This window comes from Paroedura picta, chromosome 10 (genome assembly GCF_049243985.1).
Source record: "Paroedura picta isolate Pp20150507F chromosome 10, Ppicta_v3.0, whole genome shotgun sequence".
Lineage (NCBI taxonomy): Eukaryota > Metazoa > Chordata > Lepidosauria > Squamata > Gekkonidae > Paroedura > Paroedura picta.
Window position 1 is genome coordinate 31,201,057 of NC_135378.1, and position 21,826 is coordinate 31,222,882.

The window sequence follows — 21,826 nt, forward strand, 5'->3', positions numbered from 1 at the left end:
AGTTCAGGGCGGCTTGCGAGACAGAGCTGTTCTGCTAGGCCTATGGTTGAGACCAGGAGATAACATCATGAAGATATTGTCTCTTGCTGAAGAACCCACCTAACATAAACCTACCCTCAGTTTTGAAAAATTATAAGGTGGCTGGTTTTAACAATGATTTTAAAACCCAATTATTTAATTTTAAAGTAATACTATGTATACTACACACAATTCTATCATTTTTCTCTGGTATTACCCACCCTGAGTCTTTTGAGAAGCGTGGGTCATAAGATGATGATGATGATGATTTATTAACTAGTTCAAAGTACATTTATTGTTTGGCAATCCATCAAATCCATAATAATTTAAAGCAGTTGTCCCCAACCTTTTTATCACCAGGGACCAGTCAATGCTTGACAATTTTACTGAGGCCCGGGGAGGGCGTAGTCTTTTGCCGATTATCACCACCACCGCCTGAGCCCCTGCTCCACTTGCTTTCCCACCGGCACCCCTGACTTCCCACCGCCCGCTGGGGGAGCGCTGCCAGCAGCAGCTGCACAGTGCCATGCTGAGGGGAATCCCCAGCCATGGCAGCCACTGGAGAGCACCAAAAGTGAGCCAGTGGCAGAGTGGCAGGGCAGCCCTTGAGGCAGCAGCCGGGGAGGAGGACGAGGAGGAGCTGCGGCCCGGTACCGGTCTCCGGACCGGGGGTTGGGGACCACTGATTTAAAGCACTAAAAAGGATCTTAATGTAAACGACCAATTCCCAATTTACAGTTTTTATAATTGCATGACATTTCCCCATATTTTGGTTTGGTCTGAAATTTAGTGCAAATGAGCTAGCTGCTCTACCTACCTACCTACCTACCTACCAACCATCTCAAAACATCTTTTACAGTATACAAGGGCAAAGATCCTGAAATTCTAGTAGAAACAAAGGCAGACATATTAATGGTTAATATTTGCATTGTCTGTGAGTCATACTTACTGGTAACGTGGAAGGAGATGACTCTTTCACCTTCTCCAGCTTTGTTACTAGCCACACATCTGTACAGAGCAGACACATTTGCTGCCTGGATTACAAGAGTGCTGACAGTCTACAAGAGAAGAAGCCAAGCAATTTCATGCCGCAGTGATGCCAGAGGGCTTAATTGAGTCTCGCACAATAAGTCAGCAGAACATGTTACCACGTAACTATCATAAATTCCAGAGCAACACAGCCCCACCATTGTTTTAGGTATCCTGTTTGTATCTGAAGCTTACATGACCTGTTGCTTACCCAGTTCAGGAAACAAAAGTGAAATTGTTTAACCTTTCTAAATCATCATGCTAACAAGTTTTAATCTAACTGAAAGTGGATTATTTAATCTAACTGAAAATAGGACTATTTTGCTTTTTATCTGAGGCAAAACCTACGGATGTCTACCGAAACCAGCCTTTCTCAACTTTTTTACTGTTGAGAAACCCCTGAAACATTCTTCAGGCTTTGAGAAAACCCAGAAGTGGTGCAATCACGCAGAATATGGTTGTGAAGCATGTCTTCCCTTCCCACCCCCTCAAGGCCCATCATTGACCATTTTGGGGAGGGGTCAACATGATGGTCACATCAACTGATAAATGTTTAACACATTTAAAAATTATATAAAGCATTCATGAACTCCCACCCACCACCCATTCAGGAAACCCTTCCAGATCCATCAAGAAACCCCAGGGTTTCACAAAACCCTGACTTGGAAAGCCTGACCTGGACTCCAGCCCCACAGTATTCAGCAGGACTAACTCTCCAATGAGTTTGCATAAACTTGGAGCTATAACAACCCCAAATAGTTAAGTCCCATGGGTTGGATCCTATCCCTCACTCCCACTGCAGTAATCTGACGGCCTCCTTATGCAGTTTGAGGGGTATTTTAGGCTGAAGTTTAGCGGGGTTGTTGTTGAAGAAATCCTGCAGAAATCTCTCCAGTCAATGGAGCCTTTATGTGGAAAACAGTTCCCCTGGAGAAAATGGTCACTTTGGAAGGCAGACTCTAGGGCAGAATACTCCACTGAGCACCCTGCCCTCCCCAACCCCCACCTCCTTTAGACTCCACACCCCAAATCTCCAGGAATTTCCCACCATGGATCTGATAACCCTAACTATGACCATACTTATTTCCATGGGGCACCCACTAACTGTTTCAGGAATCATGTCCGTGCATCTAAGGGCATTTCAACTTGTAACTATTGGGAGGGGGTATATAAAATTAATTAATAATAATAATTTAGGATTAACAGGCCAATTATTACATGGTTCACAAATGTACAGACACATTAGATTCTACTCAAAAAAGTCATTTCATATAGGGACCCCAAAAATATGACTAGCTCACCTTTATTTTCCCAGCTATGGCAACAAATTGGTTTTTGACTGTTTCAATTTGATTTCCACCTCTTCTATCAGTTATGTCTTTCCATGTCTTGCAGGAATAAGGATTATCCCGCAGTCCAGTTTGGCTGAGAAATAAAGATCACAGAAAATTCTCTTTGAAAATTATGTATTTCTTTTTTAAAGCTGTTTGGTTGCCTTATCAAATGTACAAGACATAGGCTCACAATACAGAGATGGGTCCCAACCAAGATAGCCCAGACAAGCCCAACCACATCAGATCTCGAAAGCTAAGCAGGGCCGACCCTGTCTAGCATTTGGATGGGAGACTTCCAAGGATTCGAGTGGTAGGTCCTCCAAGGGTCACGATGCTGAGGCAGGAATGACAAACCATTTCTGAATGCCCCTTGCCTGCCTGCAAACAATCCTCAGAACTCCTGGATACCCTACACATGCCATACCATGGATAAATAAATAAATACAGTGATAGGAACACAGGGAAGATACCTCCAAACTACTATGGGGGCATGGGGCATGGAGCCTGGAGAAAAGGAGGTTGAGAGGGGACATGATAGCCCTCTTTAAGAATTTGAAAGGTTGTCACTTGGAGGAGGGCAGGATGCTGTTTCTGCTGGCTGCAGAGGAGAGGACACGTAGTAATGGGTTTAAACTACAAGTACAACGATATAGGCTAGATATCAGGAAAAATATTTTCACAGTCAGAGTAGTTCAGCAGTGGAATAGGCTGCCTAAGGAGGTGGTGAGCTCCCCCTCACTGGCAGCCTTCAAGCAAAGGTTGGATACACACTTTTCTTGGATGCTTTAGGATGCTTAGGGCTGATCCTGCATAGAGCAGGGGGTTGGACTAGATGGCCTGTATGGCCCCTTCCAACTCTATGATTCTATGGGTCCTATGAAATTTGTGTATTAACCCAAATTGGGTTAATGCATAGTAGTAAATTATGAGAGCGCTTTATTAGGTTCCATATCATTAGACTGAAGTCTACCGAACGTTCCTTGCAAGGCCCTGTGAACCTTGTAGAGGAGGAGGAGAATAAATACTCTCGAATGACATCCAACCTTCCAGGCCTTTTTGGCTCAATAAAAATAGGAATTCCCAGAGCCTAGAGGTAAATTCTTTCATTATTCCGAGTTGGTCAGCCCAGCTGGGGTACTGATGGGGGGCAGGGGAACAGGGCATGGCAGCTATTCTGGGAACAAGCATCCCATTCATAAAAGTGACAATCTGAGTTAATTCCGTTCAAGAGGAAGACAGAGAGCAACACAGAAATCACTGGGCTCCTTCAAGTCTTTCTCTAGGACACTGGGCCTTGTGTAGGGAAATGACAAGGCACTCAAGGAAGACGAGAGTGGAAGTCGTTTTATGAAAACAACAACAGGAAAGCTGACTCCTTTAAAAAAAGAAAAAGAATTCCTAAAAGGAAGTCTGCCCTTGTGCAAAACCCAGATAAGGGAAGTGGAGCGGCCCTTGGTCAGCAGTTGTTTCGGTCATTCCCTAGCATCAGTCAAGATGCTTCCTCCAAGATACACGGTCACAGAAATAAGACACTGTTGCCTCCAGCAGTGGAAATAAGAACAAACATACCAAGATCTGTCCAGAGCATAAATGAAACAAAACACCCCTTTCTGAATTGTGGTTACTTCCCTAGGACAGTTGACCAAGGCTCATATCCTACATGCAGTTAAACAGTTGGCATCTCATTGTCTTCAACTAGATTTCAGCTGCTTACCTGTATGCAGGATTGCAGTACAAGAGAATAAGGCATGCAGGAATAAAAAGGAACTGGGATCCCTTTTCCACCAGAACACCATCACTAAACCACTTTACTTCCAGAAAAAACAAGAAAGGTCCCCCCCCACCCCCCACAGTAAGGACAGCCTTCCTGAATGTACTGTGTCCCACATTGAGCAATAAATGGTTTTTAAATCAAGACTAACTTGGTCATGTCTATGACACAGTGGGACTTTAGCCATCGTTGGGGAGGGGATCAGGAGGAAGTCATCAGCCACTTTAATGTCAGTGGCAACATGTGTTACAGCACTGATTCCCAAGTGCTTCTGTAGACACAAAGTCACAACGGAGTTGCAGGAAATTGTGTCTGCTGCCAAGTAGGGGGAAATTAATGTTTTCATACTGCCTCTGCTCGTCTTGTAGGCCAAAGCTAGATTTACTATCCAGGTTTACCATATCAAAGAGCCACTTCAATCAACTGCACTAATCAAAATCACACAAACATTTGGGCCCAAACTCAGGGCTTTGCATATTCTAGGGCAAAGATGAAATTGGTACATATTTTTACTGATCCTGAGGGTGGGGTGGGACAATGGACTTTCAAAGTGAGTACACTTAAAATGAATTTGGCTCCATGATATTATATATTGCCTGACCCAAAACAGCATCACCACACTGCCGACATGGTTCAGACTGGAAAGGATCATCCTCAAAGAGTGGTGACAGGAAGTATTGCCCTCACTCTGTACTGGCTTTGTGATATCATCACACAGCCAAATCCTATTGGCTATATGGCATCAAACTAGCTCACAATGCCAGAAAAAGGAATTTTTCTAATGAAAAAAGCACCTAAACAGCTGACAAGAGTAGTTCAGCATTTTGGCAATACTTCTTGTATTTTCTTTAAGAAGAGAAGAGTTTGTTTTTATCACACTTTTCATTCCCCAGGAGAGTCTCAAAGCGGCTTTCAATCATCATTCCCTTCTTCTCCCCACAACAGATGCCCTATGAGGTAGATGGGGCTGAGAGAGCTCTGACAGAATTGCTCTGTGAGAACACAGGGAAGTCCCAGGTCACCCAGACAGCTGCATGAGGAGGAGGACTAGAAGTCACTGCTCTTAATCACTGCAACAAGCTGGCTGCTAGTCCACAAGTTAATGCCTCTAATTGCAAAAGAAGATGTCAGACAAGTTTTCTAGATATATCAGATTTTCTACTGCTTCTAAACGTTACTCTGCCTTGATCTCCAAGAAAAGGCAGATCCATAGTATTAATGCCATGGTCCATATGCATAATGTCTTAAATTGGCACTCAAATGGCAAGTGGGAACTTTCAGCTGGTCTTAGGGGTCCTTATGTTGACATCAGAGATAAGGAAGCATCCTTGGTATGCTGTATCCCAACCAGAAAAGAAAAACAGATACAGCAACTGGATCTTTTTTAGAAGTGTCAGAGCAACAGCCACAGGAGCCAATGCCAGATAATGGGAAAGCCATCCTGTACTTACCGAGGGTTGAAACTACATTCTTCTTCAAACTGCCAGTACCACCGAATCTTCGGCACTGATGGAACAGCGTACACGGTACATGTTAGGGCTTGAGTGGAGCCATACTTATAAGAATCCACTGGTGCTAACAGAGCATTCTCCCCAATTTGCGGTAGGACTGCAGAAGAAGAACATAGATACAAGAATGAGATTAATGAATTCCTTCAACTGTATTCAGTATTGGTTTTGTTTGCTGGTCAAGACATTTCTTGGGTACTGATGTGCTATTTTTTAAAAAGGGAGAATGCAGGAGTACTGGAACATTCCTTAGATTTGCTGTTGAAGCCACATATGATCATATGATGAAGCTGCTTATTCATCTCAGAATCACAGAGTTGGGAGGGACCTCCAGGGTCATCTAGTCCAACCTCCTGCACAATGTAGGAACTCACAACTACATCTTCAGCAGCAGCAACTGCAATTATCGAGTGACGCAGCCATGACCATTCTATTCACAACTGCGGTTGACTCACTGAGTAATAATAAAATAATCAAGTAAGAAAGAGAAGTTTGTGAAACAGGGTGGAGTGGTTATGAAAAAGAAGAGGATGGGTAGCCTTCATAATGCAAGGCAACTGGCAAATCTGATTTTCAGTACTCTTAATGAGAAATAATCTCGCTCTATAAACCTCTTTCTCAACATTCCATCCTACTATTCCAACAGAGTAACCAAAAGAACAATATTAAGCCACATTTTATTCAACAGAGATTACTCCAGGAAACTGTAAGATTGAAGCCCAAGATACAGAATTTAGAACTGGCCTATGCAGACAATGACAAACTTGATTCCCAATAGTTCCCAGGGCCAAAATGAGGATTATTCCTACTCTAGTAGTCCAGAAGTTGTCCTTTAGGTCAGTGGTCCCCAACCCCCAGTCCGTAGACCGGTACTGGTCCGTAGATCAGTTGGTACCGGGCGCAGCTCCTCTTTGTCCACCTCCCCAGCTGCCCCCTCAGGGGCTGCCCTCCACTCTGCCGCTGGCTCACTTTGGTGCTCTCCAGCGGCCGCCATGGCTGGGGCTCCCCCTCAGCATGGCACTGCAGGAAAGCAAGTGGAGCAGGGGCTCAAGTGGCGCCGACGTCCCTCGGCAAAAGACTCCCCCCCCCCCCCGGGCCTCAGTAAAATTGTCAAGTGTTGACTGGTCACCGGTGATAAAAAGGTTGGGGACCACTGCTTTAGGTTATCATTTATTTTTCCTGCCATCTCAAGCCATTACATGAATGATGGTCTAGCCAATCTCTTCCATTCATCAGGAAGCTACTGTTACCATGTGAAGCAGCACAGCAGGGGATCTCTCCTATTAAACACAGGCCCTTTTATGAAGCTGCAGACAACACTGTTTCCTGAGCAGCCAAATGGAGGAGGAAGAGGAGAGGCAGGGGAGAACAGGAAGGATGGGATAGGCACCCAAAGACAGCTGGGGGAGGTCTCGTGATGTACGGGAGGGATCCCTGAAGGCAGGAAAAGAGCAGGACACAAAGGCAAAACAACAATATACACAGCGAACATCAAGGCCAAAAAAAAAAATTATTAAGAAAACTCTTCGAAGACAAAATACTTTTGCAAAAACAAGAAATGGGTAATCAAAAACAGTAAAAACTGAGATGAGAATTGATCAGTTTTTCTACTGCATATGCAAACTTTCGGGAAAATGCAAACTCTGGAAAAAAATTGCAGTATGTGGTGTGGGATATGAAGGTGGTGCAAAAGAACAAGATATGTATGGTCAAATGCCAGCTTTGTACTTATATTTTCTTCAAACAGCAGTTCTGTCATATATGTAGCAGTTTTTTCCTCTAAATAAAATTTTTAAAAATTAAGGTTTGCCAGGCAACCAAAGGGAGCACAATATGTAGAAATCAAACGGAATAAATAGAGTGTGTGCACATCACTTGTGGCCCTCAAAGCTAAACCACCCGTATGCATGAGGGGCTCTATTAATTTACCGTTCAGACTGCTTGTCAGGGAATGTCAGTTTAGCACGGGAGACACAGGGGCCCAATAGGGCTGTGATGCCACATCGCTATTTACTCCAGAAGAGATAAATCTCTGTAATTTGGAGGTTAGTTGTCATCACAGGAGATCTCCAGGCCCCCTTGTGAGATTGGTAACTTTAACTGTGGAGCCTGGGAGGGCAGGGTATAGGAAGGGGCAGTATCTCGGTAGGGTATAATGCCATACCTGGAGATTTTGGGGAAGGAGCCTGAGGAGGGCAGGGTTTGAAGAGGGACCTCAGCAGGGTATAATGTCTTGGAGTCCCCCTTCCAAAGTGGTCATTTTCTCCACGGGAAACTGTGTCTTTTGTCTGGAGGTCAGTTGTAAATGTGAGAGATTTCCAGCCACCTCCCTACGTTTGGCGACCCTATTCAATAACCCATGTCCATACAGCAACATTTTGTCTGAAATTTTGGACAATGGAGAGAGGTGGGTTGAAAAGAACTTTACCTGGAGAACCTATCATGGTTGAAGACTGGGAACATTTATGGTGTAAAACTGTGAAACTGACAAAATGCCAGGCCATACGAGAAAACCGGTACAAAATGTCACTTAGGTGGTATTTGACACACCAAAGTGATTTGGAAAATGTCTGATCAAAGTGAAGGGAAATGTTGGAAATGTCATGAAACAGTAGGGTCCTTTTTTCATACGCGGCGGAATTGCAAATTGGTTTAAAAAATTGGATAAAAGTTCATACTAAGTTGCAAACTCTGTTAAAATGTAAATTTGAATGCGAATCAAAATATATGTTATCGAGTGTTTTGCGAACAGTGTTACCTAAGGACAGTGCAGAATTATTTTCTACGTGACAATAGCAGCAAGACTTAGCATTGCTTCCGGATGGAAACACCGAGAGCTGCAGATGAGCTCTTGGTGTGAGAAGATCTGAGAATGCCTGTGATGGCTAAAAGGACACAGAGACAAATTTGTGAAATGTTTGCAAAAGCTCATTCCTTATCTCTTTCCTTTTCTAGCTTGTAATTTACTGGAAAATAATTTTTTTAAAAAAATTAAGAACTTTACCATTCACTACCAGACGAAATGTGTGTCTCTCCTGTTCCTTGTTAATAGGGTTGGTCAGCACAACCGTATAATTCCCAGCATCCCTTTCGCTTGTTTCAGAAATAGTCAAGGAGTGGCCAAGTTTAAGGATGCGGTTTGCAGTGAGGGATTTTCCATTTTTATACCTGAAAAAAGGAGACAAAACAGCCTTTGGGTATGCTTTAGATACAATACGCAAACACGATGTCACTTCTCATTCATAGTCACTCCTTGTGAGATGTTCACAGCAATGGGCCTCACAACAACCTGATGAGGTAGGCCAGACTAAGAAAAAATGGCACTGAAGGCCACCTGGTTAGCTCAGCAGCTGGTTTTCTAAATCTACAACTGATGCTTAGAGCCATACTAAATCTATGATATACTATTGAGTGCTTTGCTTTCTTACCATTTGAATTCTGGAGATGGATATGCTGTGAATTTCACAGGAATTCTGACTGGTTCACTCAACCTTGTTTCCACCAAAGATGGCATCCTGCCCAAATTGATGAAAGGCTTTTCTGTCAGAGGGGAGGAAAGCACAAAAACAGAAATTCAGATCTAGTTTATTGATCATATACTTTAAATGGAGACAAAAAGGCAAAAGGACCAACCCACAGAAAAGTTCTGTAGGCTTTTGCCTACACTAAGACAGAGGTTAAGAACTTTGCCAGCATGTCTGATATCCTTTACTTGGTTATGTTCTGAGGTTTTGTGGCACTTCCCAAACCTTCTGAATCCAATAATTTGAGTCCAGAATTTTACACTGTTGTTATAATGATGAGCCAGAGGCTGTTTTCTTAAATGCTGAATGACATCTTTAAACCGCCACAGTTTGACTAAATAAGAGGACCACAGTTTGACTAAATAAATGGTTAAGGGGTCTTGAGGTGGGATTTGTCCGTGATGAGGAAGGGTCCGGATTGGACCCTTCCTCACGACAGACAATCGGAGGGACCAATCGGCAGGCGCAAAGCGGCTGCCGATTGGTCCCTCCGATTCCCAGCCCCAGCAACTGCGAACCGCGCACAGTGCGGCTCGCAGTTACTCCCGGCCTGATGCGGTGAGAGGCGCTTTGCGCCTCTCACCATGTCAGGCCGCCGCCTGAGGGAGCCCCTGGCAGTCGTGCGAAGCGTGGCTGCCGGGGGCTCCCTGCCTGGCGGCCTGACGCGGCGAGAAGCGCGAAGCGCCTCTCGCCGAGTCTGGCCGCCACCGCTGAAAGAATGCTGACCAAGCCAGCCACCGCCCATCAGACCGCCGCCGCTGGAACACCGACGCCGAAGAAAGACACCCACCCACAGTAAGTGCCTAGCGCCCGCTGCATTTAGCTGCAGCGGGCTTGATTACTAGTTCTAATAATAATATAGTCCTTCTAGGGCAGTGGTTCTCAACCTGGAATACAAAGATTCATTGGTACCAATGAAGTTTTATTGTTCAGCCTATTTTGATTCCTGTTCTTTCCAACCTCCAGGTGGTGGCCGGAGATTGACCAGAATTACAAGTGGTCTCCAGACCACAGAGATCAGAACCCCTGGAGAATATGGCTGCTTTGGAGGGTAAATGGTATGGCATTGCTCAGGTCCTCTCCTACCCAAACCCACCCACTCCCCAAAGCTTCAGCCGCTCTCAATCCAGAGCTGGCACCCCTCATTTTGCCAATGTTTTATTTGCATCGTTGTCCGTGATATGTCTTTTCCCAAGTGCCACAGAGATGTAAATGCAGAGGAATTCCTCACCATGGACAATCACATTGATGCTGCTTCTCTTAGTCATTCGAGTGCTGGAGGCCGTGCAACTGTACCGTCCTCTGTCGTTCAAGGTCACATGTTCTATGGTGAGGGTGCTTACAAACTTCTTCATTTCACTGCCCAATGATGTCTTTAAATCCCTGACTGTAATGTGCTTTTTCTAGAATACAGGTCAAAACAATTCATGTCAGCGTTGCCCTTTTAGGCTTTCCTTTAAACACATGCAAAAAAAATTGGGCAGATTTTTCAGAGGCTGATTGGATGCAAACGAAAATAGGACTCCTGTACTTTTAGAGCAGGATGGCATCCAGATGCTCACTTATTCACCTGTGGGAACCAAGGATGCCTTCCTGGTAAAATTTTGTAAATTGGATGAGAATCAGGCCTGTGGTCAATGTGTCACAAACTATTTATGCATGGGGAGCTGGGGGTATTGATATGTTTGCAGGCTAAACCTTGCTTCAATGGTTGGTCAGACAGAAGTTTAGCAGTTGCTGTGATTTGCCTGGCAACTGGCTACCCTCAGTGCTTGTTTCAGCACCTTAAGGTTTTCCAGATTCTACAGGTGCCTTTCAAATTTCAGATTTATTTGGAATATATAGTTCTGAGCATGCTGTAAAACCTGCACAACATTTAAAATTGCAATCTAATAAATTGCGACAATGAATAATGCTTAACAGTAAATACATACTTATTAATCGGATGTTTAAAACAGAATTGAGCTAAAAACGTATCAGGGCTAGTATACCGAAGGCATGAAAGATTTCAAATAACATGCTTTTGGTGTAATTTGCACTTTATGGCATAATATTTGGCTATCTGTTTGGAAACTTCAACGTTTTCTCCAGAAAGGAGGCTCTTAATTTAATCTTACAGATGTCTCACATTCAAGACGGCTAATCCAAAATTTAGGGTAGTTATAAATACAGCACAGCACCTGAGGACCTTCCTGTACAAATTTCCATGACTGGGGGAAACTTGGCAGGACTGTTAAGGAAATGGCAGAAGGGTAGGAAATTTGAATTCTGGACTCTTGGCCATTTACCATACAAAACTATCACTAATGCTGCATGGATGTCTATGCCCAACCAGGATAGCCCAACCTGGATCATCCGATCTTGAAATCTAAGCAGGGTCAGCCCTGGCTAGCCCTTGAAAGGGCAACCTCCAAGGCATACCAAGGTCGTGACATGGGGGCAGGCAACAGCAGACCACCTCTGAATCTCTCTTGCCTGGCTATCACACAATGCTAGGATCTCCTGGCTACGTAACACACATGCCATACAATAAATAAATAATGTATGCCTATCACAATACATACGTTATGATCAATATATCTGAAAAAGTGTGCATGCACAAGCTTATACCCAGAATTCAACTCTGTTGGTCTGAAAGGGGCCACACGACTCAAACTTTGCTCTGATGCTTCAGACCAACAGGCCACTTACCTGAATAAAGACATAGACACACCCATATTTACTATTTTTATGCAATGCATCCTATTTTGAATGGAATTAAAAATAGTGACTTGTACAAGACATGAACTAGTATGGTGCAGAGGTTGAAACTGGAACCTTGGAGACTCAGATTAAATCCCCACTTGCCATGACACTCACTGGATGACTAATCTACCTCACAAAATAGCTGAGTTGTTTTAAGGATAAAATAGATAAAGCGAGAAAGAGTGTGTTCCTCTCTGAACTTCTAGGAGAAAGGGCAGGCTTAAAACATTCTAAATCGATAAGGGAAACATTTCTAACAGAATGTGGAATGTGGTCTAGCAAATACAAGTCACATTTTAATGACTGGATTGCATCTGTCCCAAAACCAGAAGACTGAGGCAAAAGGGGTAGAACTTATGTGAAGAATTGAAGATGGAAGAAACAAAACGGCTCTATAAATGCATAGAATGTGCCAGACAGCTGATCCTGGTAAACCTGCAATGTAGTGAAAGATGTCAAAAGTATATTATCACTGCTGTAGTTATACAAACAGCCCACAGTTGCTGAATGACTAAAAACACCGGCAAGTACTGAATTCTGTGCCTTGTTTGCAATGATGGTCATAAGAATTCCTGAGAAAATCTGCTGCAAAGCTATCATCAGTCACATATAAAACATGATCACTTTTCATTAATGAAGCTCAACTGCTTGTTCAAAGCCATTTAGGATACAGCCAAAGAAGGTTTATCCTAATAACCTGGAGTCAATTCACGCCTTAATGTGTAGCACTTGGGTCCCTAATTTTGTTGAACCAGTGAACAGATTTAGAATTTACAGAATGGACACCACCACATAATGGCTGCCCTGGGGAACTGGGCCAATCGTAAAGCGTAGGAAAGTCACAAGCCAAGCTACCTCCTGTGATGGAGGCAAGCAAATGTTTCCTGAGGGTGTGCCCTCTGCACATACAATGCTGGTGCTTCCTGGGTTCTTTTGAAGCATCTCCTGCTTCAATGAAATGGAGGAAAGACAGGACTGACTATTTGTTTGCAGGAAGAAAGACATGGTTCAGAAAATGCTCAAAGTTCAAATCTAATGGAGGGTATTTGAAATAATATAGAACTAAACCGATTCATGTGGGTAGCAGGATTGGTCTGAGGCAACCGAACAAATTAAGACCAACTAAGTTTGGTTCTGGGTATAAGCTTTCTTTTGTATGTGCACTTCTTAAAATATTGACAGAAGAAAGACTAGTATGGAGTTCTGAGAGTTCAAAAGGAAACATCATTTCTTTGAAAGAGATTCTTCTTGAAAGTCAAATTACCTCATTTGTCTTGCTGGACGGGACATCCCAACCAAATTCAATTCCCACATTCAGTTCTGTCTTTGCGGTACAATTTAGAGAGAGCTTCTCTCCTGCCACCAGCTCGACTTGGTGAGGAGGATTTATAGTGAGATCATGAATTTTAAAGCCTAAGGGGGAAGAGGCAAGAATAAATAAGAAACTCTGCAAGATGAAACCAAGTACAGTAGGTCAGATTAAATGATGGGGCTTCACCTGGAGTTCTCCATCTATCCTATCTGGTGTTTTGCATACCTTATGCCAGGGGTAGTCAACCTGTGGTCCTCCAGATGTTCATGGACTACAATTCCCATGAACCCCTGCCAGGAAATGCTGGCAAGGGCTCATGGGAATTGTAGTCCATGGACATCTAGAGGACCACAGTTTGATTACCCCTGCCATACGTGTTAAACATCACCCCCCCCCCAAAAAAAAACAACAACTGAAAACACACCTAGGAGTAAACTTTTAACATTTCATTTACTCTTTTAAAATAAAATATAAAGCAAATAAAGTGTTCAAACTGAATTGAAAAAAATATATCTGTTAACAATGTACAATCTCTCCTTCCTTGCTTTCCCCCCGCTGTCCCTTAGGTCATCAAGAAACAAAAAGGGAAATGATAATCCAGACCAGAATCCAAAGTCAATTGTGTGAGGAGTCAGGAATGCCCTTTCCCAGGGGTCCCTCTTTCCATTCTTTTCCTCTTTTTTCTTTGACAACGTCTATACTCCTGGCAGTTTCCAGCAAACTATAAATAGATTGTCAATTTGGACTGTTTCCTCATCTCAGCAATATCCTGAAATTGGAAGGAATTCCTTGCACTAGAATGGGCAAGACTCTGCCTAATTCAAATAGCCCAGTCTGGGGAATAAGTGGGTTGGAACCAGAGGAGGATGTCTGTGAACAGGTGAGTTAGTTTTTGCTTATTTCTCCTTCCTGCAGTGGTCCTACCACTCAGCTGTCAGCTCAGGAGGAATTCTTTGGAAGACGTTTGGGGTTGCAGGGGGAGGGGAAGGACATCACATTCCATAGATGGCAATCCCTTCTGTCCATGGAATTACCTCCAACCCAGTGGGAGGAATATGATGCTTTCACAATGCCTTCAGCTCATTAAGGCAGGGGTAGTCAACCTGTGGTCCTCCAGATGTCCATGTACTACAATTCCCATGAGCCCATGTGAATTGTAGTACATGGACATCTGGGAATTGTAGCTCATGGGAATTGTAGTACATGGACATCTGGAGAACCACAGGTTGATCACCCCTGCATTAAGGGACGAAGGCATTCTCTCAGCCATACTCATGAGGCCATGCTCTCTCAGCCATGCTCTTCTGTCTACACAGAAGAATGAATGATATGATCCCACAAGCCTAGCTCCAAGCCATGGTTCCTAGTTTTGCGATCATCTGTGAAGGTCATATCCTTGATCTTCTACCTCATGTACTTCTCCCTCATGCACCCTCTAACAATGCTATAATTAACAACTTCCACTTGCAAAGTGAACTATAGATTGTTGTTACATCTAAACCATGCAATGGCTTGCCCTTGGTCTACCAATTGGTATTAAATTAGTCTGGCATCCTGGTTTGAGTTCAATGTATGAAGAATGTATTATTCAGCCAGCATTTTGGTTTGCAGGAAAGAGGATTTGTGGTTCAGAAATAATGACATATTATAGATTGCCGTGAAGGCAGAAGACTTTCATTATCAGGCTGAACACAAGGGGAAGAGAATTCTAAAAGGGTAGCTGTGAGATTGATTGATTTAGTCTGTTACAGCAATATAGCGCCTTAAAAGCTAACAACATTTGTTTCAGCAGAAGGTTTAGGGTGTCAGAGCTCAGAGGATAAAATGGAGGAGTGGAGAACAATGTCATAAAATGCTTGGGATCCCCATTGAGGAGAAAAGGGGAGGTATACATACATACATACATACATACATACATACATACATACATACATACATACATACACATATATATATATATATATATATATATATATATATATATATATATATATATATAATACCTAAATAAATACCTAAATAAATACCTAAATAAATACCTAAATAAACGCAGAAGACAAAAAAGTGATGTTTCCGGTTCAAAGATAGAAGTACTTTATTAAAAAAATATTAACTTCTGAGAAAACTGACATATGGATTATGTATGAGTCTAGTCTAAGGATGAGTACCCAGCTTGCTGGGGGGTAAACGGTAATGACTGGGGAAGGCACTGGCAAACCACCCTGTATTGAGTCTGCCATGAAAACGCTAGAGGGCGTCACCCCAAGGGTCAGACATGACACGGTGCTTGCACAGGGGATACCTTTACCTTTACCTTAGTCTAAGGATTTAGACTCTTTAGTCAAAGTACCCAATGCATTTTCATGCTATCATATATTGCCTTCGCTCTGTTCCATCTAGGATTGCCAATATCCATCCAGGTGGTCGCTGGATATTTCCCAGAATTACATTGGGTCTCCAGACAACAGTTCTCTGGAGAAGATGCTTTGTAAGGTGGGCTGTATGACATCATACCTAGCTGAAGTCCCTTCCCTCTCCAAACCTCAGCCTCCCCAGGCTGCACCCCCAAAATCAGCAGGTATTTTCCATCCTTAGCAACCCTACATACAGGAAACAGTTGGTTGGATCCTGGGACTCACTTCGGCTAAGCTGGATCCTATGATTCTCCTGTTTTTTGTACCCTGATTTTTACTACCCAAAAGAGTCAAAGCAGTTTACAATTGCCTTCCGTTCCTCTCCCCACAACAGGCACCTTTTGTGAGGAAGATGGGTTTGAGAGAGCTCTGAGAGACATGTGACTGACCCATGGTCACCCAACAGGCCTCATGTGTCGCAAAGCAGCTTATGATCACCTATCCTTTCTTTCTCCACAACAGACATCCTGTGTGGTAGGTGAGGCTGAGAAAACTCTGAGAGAACTGTCACAGGGGCAAGGTCATCCAGCTGGCTGCATGTGGAGGAGTGGGGAATCAAATCTGGTTCTCCAGATTAGAGGCCGCCTCTCTTAACCACTTCACCAAACGGGCTCTTCCACTATGCCAAGTAGAGACCTTTGAGCCATTATTAGGACCATGAAGTCATCCTTCAGCAGACAAAGGCTTCCTCCAATGGACTTTCTCCTCCCACAGAGAACTATATTTCCCCACCAGAGGAAGCCTTTCTATGATGAAGGAAGCCTTAGTGAAGGGGAGTCATAGGATCTGACTTGGTGGGAGGGATTTATAATCAATACATAATCAGTATAACCAATAAGATATCCACAGAGAGTAACAAATATCTTACCAACCACCACCACAATGAACATCATGGACTGATAGCTTTCATCGTCAATCTTAGCCTTGCAGAAGACCATGCCCACGTCGCCAATCAGGTTACTGGGAATAGTGAAACCCCTTTGACTGTCCCACACCATTGATTTGCCATCAGGAACAAATATTTTGTCTGGATACTTCTGTATAAATATCAGTACAATAATCTGTTAAAGTCTCATACTGGCTGAAAGTTAAGAAGAACTAGTGGGGCAATCCAGTCCCTTGCTGCATCCTCCTTTCCCATTCCTGCATGTGACCCCTTCCTTACTGTGACCCCTTCCTCTCCTGTGAGCAGGAAGTCCATGTGCTCTTTATGGTACACATAGCGGAGGGTAGGTGGGTCCCCTGGACTTGTAGGTTTATGGGCCTGATCTCAACCTCTGTATTCATTTGAATAAGTTCCATGTAAGCAAGCATGAAACAGCATAGAAACAAAGTAAAATCAATACAAACAATATACAAAGCCATCGATATTTCTTAAAATTATCCCACAAAAGGTTAAAACACCAAGAAGCCCTCTCACTGATTTCATTCACGTGCCTGACACTCTGGCTGAAATAAGTGCAAACTAAAATTTAGGCTTTGCCTATGGTTAATTTTGGCACCCCTCTCTCATAGTCAGCAGAGCTACGATAGCTCAAAACCAACCCATAATATAAGTGCTCCCTGGATTTCAGAAGGTACTCAGGTTGGGACTGCATCAAGTTCTCAAACGAATGATGTTCCACCATTTCTTGTGCAGCCACCAAGAAAACCTTCATATTGTTCCTTGTAGCACAGAACTTGTTCACAGCAGACAATATTCAGAGATACTCAGCCTCAGGACATCCAGGTTCCATTTAACACTCATAACTAACAGACACGGATGAATATCTCAGTGGATTTTAGCAACTGTGATAGGGAGCTACATAAAGGGGCAGAGCTGCAGAGTTCAAAGAATGTGCTACAAAACTACCACTTCCACTTCCTTTTGACGTAATGCCAATTTGACAGAGAACATCAGAGACGACTACTAGATTGTAATGTGTTACACTGACTTACCGTATAGAGGGAAACATTGAGGGCTGATGTGGACCCAAGACATGGTATCACCACAGTTTTGTTTCCAGTTATATAAACAACTCCAAGCTGGTCACTAACTGAGGTTACAAATGGAGATCTGTGGTCCAGAAGATCAGTGAAATCTAAAAAGTTTCAAATAAATAGTGTTTGACTGCAAAAACTTTTTAAAATGTTGTACAGGAATATAAACAGGTGAATGCACTTGGTAAGTTAGAGCTTATTACTTACTGGGACTCATTACACAATGGAAACTATCAAGATTGTAGGTATGGATTGGATCTAGACTGAATTTTTTGATAATAGAAGAGCTTTTTTTTTGTACCTTTCATTTTACAACCTGAAGAAGTCTCAAAGCGGCTTACGATCGCCGACCCTGCCTTCCCCTACAACAGACCCCTGTGATGTAGGTGAGGCTGAGAGAACTCCAAGAGAACTGTCACCAAGATGGCCGCATGTGAAGGAGTGGGGAATCAAATCCAGTTCTCTTGATTAGAGGCTATCAAGGACCATTTACTGGGAATTTCACTCCCCCACCTCCCATGCAGGAGCACAAATCAGGGGCGGATGAGGTGCACCAGGCCAAATGTTCCCCCATGTGGGTGCAGGAAGAGGTGGGGCAACCTGCCATGACTAAAACTCCAGCCTGCAGCCCAGCATGAAACTTCCAGTGCATAAACAGTCAAGAGGAGGTATAATTTCTAACAGTTCCCCCTTCCTGCTGAAGACCCCCTAATTTGTCCCCCATGCCATTCCTGAATGCTCCCTGTTCCCTAAGGGTGGCAGTTCTGGAGGATCATTGAGCAACAAAAATAATGGGGGAAATAGGAAAGCTTTGTCCCATAGACAGAAGCACCTTCCATTAGCAAAAAATTAGTCTGGATTCAACTTTATGTCAATAGGTAGTGTATTATGATAAAGTGGCAATAAAACTGAAAGATCACTGCTTGGTATAGAGTGAGACTGTCAGAATGCCTTATGGGGAAAAAAACATTTTATTGATAGGCTACTGTGACCAATTATGCATGGGAAGGGTGTGCTGACCCAGTGCTCGCACGTAGGTGGGGCAAATCCCCGCAGATGCAAGTAATTGGCATCATCCCAGCCCCCTCCCGGCCCTTGTTCCCGTTTTGGCCTCCAATGTCCTGCATTAAGGGCTTCTGATGGTTTTTTTAATGCAGAAGCCATCAGCAACCATGCCTCGCCATACGGGGAAGATCCGTGTATGTCCAGCTCCTAACCCACCTTCAGCTCTGCGGCATCACAGAGCCAAATGGGACATTTACTGACCCCCCACAAAGGTGGAATAGCATTGCCACGCTATCCCACCCTAATGCAGGGACACCTCCCGCTTGCACAACTCCGTAATGGACCACGTGTGCCAGGGGATTTCATCCCCTGTGTGTACTTGGGAAGCAGCAGGGCATGGGGCCCCACTGCACGGAACCGAGACTGCTTCTGTAAGCAGAGGCACTTCTTTTCCTACAGAAGATAATGGATTTCAAGGGACACTTTAGAGAACGCACTGGGAATCTTCTGTAGGAAAAGAAGTGTCTCTACTTACAGAAGGCCCAGTCTTAGGGATGCCTAGAAACATCGGGCTTGCTCTCAAGAAAGGATACCCAGGACTTCAGTCATGCAGCCTAAACCTAAATCCTACGGTCTTTCACAGGCTTGCTCTTAGGGGAACAAGAATAACATTTAAGCCTTAGCCTACAGTTTCCTGACACATCAAACAGGAAGGTAGCCACAAAGTACCACGTACAGTTATCCTATCATAAGGTAACCACTTACCTTGCACATACACATAAATACTTGACTTTGTGTGGTTGTCTTGGTAGAGGCACTCATAGGTCCCCGTATCATTGCTTACTACCTTTGTAACTGTGAGCGTCTTACAGTAGATATTATCAGGGCATTCAGTCACCACCAGCCGCTCTTCCAAACTACTTTGGTTGTTAGGCCAATGCCATTCCAAGGCTCTTTCGCCACTAGGGAAAGAAGATAAAAGAGGATTGGAGGAAACAAGAGCAAGCTTCAAAGCTGGGTTCATTGAACGAAGAAGTTAGTATCGTGGTCACTTTCCTGTGTGAATGAGTCACTTCAGCACTATGCTTCTAAATACACCAGCAACTCACTATGGGGTGCCTACAGGGATAATGGTCCATGTTGAGATGATTACTTCAGCCCCCAACAAAGCGCCAATCCTGACTTCCCTCACAGGAACAGGTGCTTCAGAACAGACATCATCTTTGGGGGCTCAGGGAGTATGCATTTGGGAAAGAACTGTCTCCATAAAAGGACGATGTTTGGCTTGGAAGTTCCCAGTATTTTGCACCTCTAAGACCGTTTATGCACTGGGAATTTCACTGTCCCGGTTCCTGTGCAGGAGCACAAATCCGGGCCGGATGAGGTGCACCAAGCCAAATACTCCATGTGGGTGCAGGAAGAGGTGGGGCAACCTGCCATGACTAAAACTCCAGGCTGCAGCCCGGCATGAAACCTCCAGTGCATAAATGGTCTAACACATGGAGTGTGCCCCTTACCTCTTCTTAAAATCCCAAATGCTCAGAAAGACTGGGGACCTCCAACAGAGACAACAGCCAGTCATTAACAGGGCATCCCATGCAGAACGTATCCAATCTAAGCCCACTATTTCAGTGGACTTAGATAGGGGCAACTCTGTATACGATTGCATTGTTTATGAACCAGAGGGAACATGAAGAATGGAATACACAGAGCAGAAAAAATGAGGCAAAATTATTTACTAAGGATTTTAGGACACATATGGCTTCCCATGCCTTTTTTCTAAACAGTTTTTGTGCATATTTGAATTTTGTTGATGAATTGTCTTCTTTTTGTACATATTCAATATACTGAATGACTTTCTGAATACTATTGTTGGTGCTTATGTCTATACACAGTGGCTTTTGCCTCATTTTTTTCTGTTCTGTTTATGAACCAGCCATGAGACATTTTCTTTCTTTCTGAATCTTAACAATGTGTTGTTTTAGAAATGTTTCTGCAATTTTTTTGGCTCGAGAATTAGCCTAATTGGGCACTGGGGTTCTCTTCCCCCTCCCTTCATGTGCAGCTGAGATTGAGGATTTCCCGGTTTGGGAAGTCTTTGATGGCATCACAAATCACTATGACATATGAATGCGGGTGTTCAACATACTGGTGTGAGGTTGTTGGTTTTTTGCTGCTGCCCACCAGCCAGGATTCTAATCCAACATGTAATCTTGGCATAAAATCCTGGCTTGAGGGCAAGAAACAAACTCCATTTTGTTGAATCACCTGTCTTTGGATGTCACAGCAAGTGATGATTAAACTGAACCCTTTCTAAACCAATCACTTCACCTTAGCAAATTTAAGCTGGAAATCAAACCACTAAGCAGAGGATGGCTACCAGGGGTGATAATTTGGCTCATGTGCACTGGAAAACAAACCCAAATCAATGCTGATTCATTTTTCTTCCATTTTAGTTTTTACACACGCCAAGATTCTCTAGTGTGATTTGGGATTCAAACTGCAAAGATTGGATTGAGATGGCTTTTGATTCGGGATTCCTGAATTGATTTGGCACTATTTTAACCCATGAAGCTATACAATCTATAGGAAATCTACCATGCCTATTCAGTGCCCTGGTAGAGGCGGGGTTTGAAGTAGAGGCATCAAATTCTCAGCATAGCTGCTGAAACCTCTCTGCAATAGAACCCCCCAAGCTGCAAAAAAACAAACAAAAAAAAACAGAGAAGCCAATTCAATGAGCACCCAAAGAGGGTTCTCCTGTCCTCCTTTGTCTCCTATGGTGGGAAAAAAGGAGCAAGGCAATCCAACCCCAGCAGAATGTCCCAGAAAATCTCTACTATGAAAGTGAAGGGAAGGCATTTTTGCAAGGCCAGTCCAGTGGGAGGACCCATGCAATATTGCCCTGCAAAACCAGTACCAACCCAACTGGATCAAGTTCACATCATATAATCTCTGAAGGGCTATTTCTCCAGGGACAGCGGAACCAGTACAATACAGTTGAGCCCAGCAGCAGACCACTGTGCCACCCTAGCAAAGCCCGGCATCAGAACTCAGAGCCAACCTGCTAGTGCCCAGCAGCAGAATACAGTGTCCCATGTGGATCATGGCAGCTCAACGGGGCTGCAGCACAGAATCACAACCCTGGACATCACACCCGCACCTTCTGGGTGATCCTCTGGTATA

The 21,826-nt window shown here is 43.7% G+C and overlaps 1 protein-coding gene across 1 annotated transcript in view; it reads right to left on the reverse strand.

Annotated features, from left to right (window-relative positions):
• KDR (kinase insert domain receptor) overlaps nucleotides 1-21,826 on the reverse strand; it is a 55,574-nt gene that overhangs the window by 26,137 nt on the left and 7,611 nt on the right. Inside the window, exons 3-12 of the mRNA XM_077301998.1 lie at nucleotides 19,406-19,602; nucleotides 17,594-17,736; nucleotides 16,524-16,692; nucleotides 13,194-13,342; nucleotides 10,416-10,587; nucleotides 9,089-9,200; nucleotides 8,665-8,828; nucleotides 5,604-5,760; nucleotides 2,349-2,472; nucleotides 968-1,076 (exon numbers count right to left, since the gene is read on the reverse strand). Of these exons, the coding sequence (XP_077158113.1) occupies nucleotides 968-1,076; nucleotides 2,349-2,472; nucleotides 5,604-5,760; nucleotides 8,665-8,828; nucleotides 9,089-9,200; nucleotides 10,416-10,587; nucleotides 13,194-13,342; nucleotides 16,524-16,692; nucleotides 17,594-17,736; nucleotides 19,406-19,602 (1,496 nt within the window). The remainder of the gene's footprint in view (nucleotides 1-967; nucleotides 1,077-2,348; nucleotides 2,473-5,603; nucleotides 5,761-8,664; nucleotides 8,829-9,088; nucleotides 9,201-10,415; nucleotides 10,588-13,193; nucleotides 13,343-16,523; nucleotides 16,693-17,593; nucleotides 17,737-19,405; nucleotides 19,603-21,826) is intronic.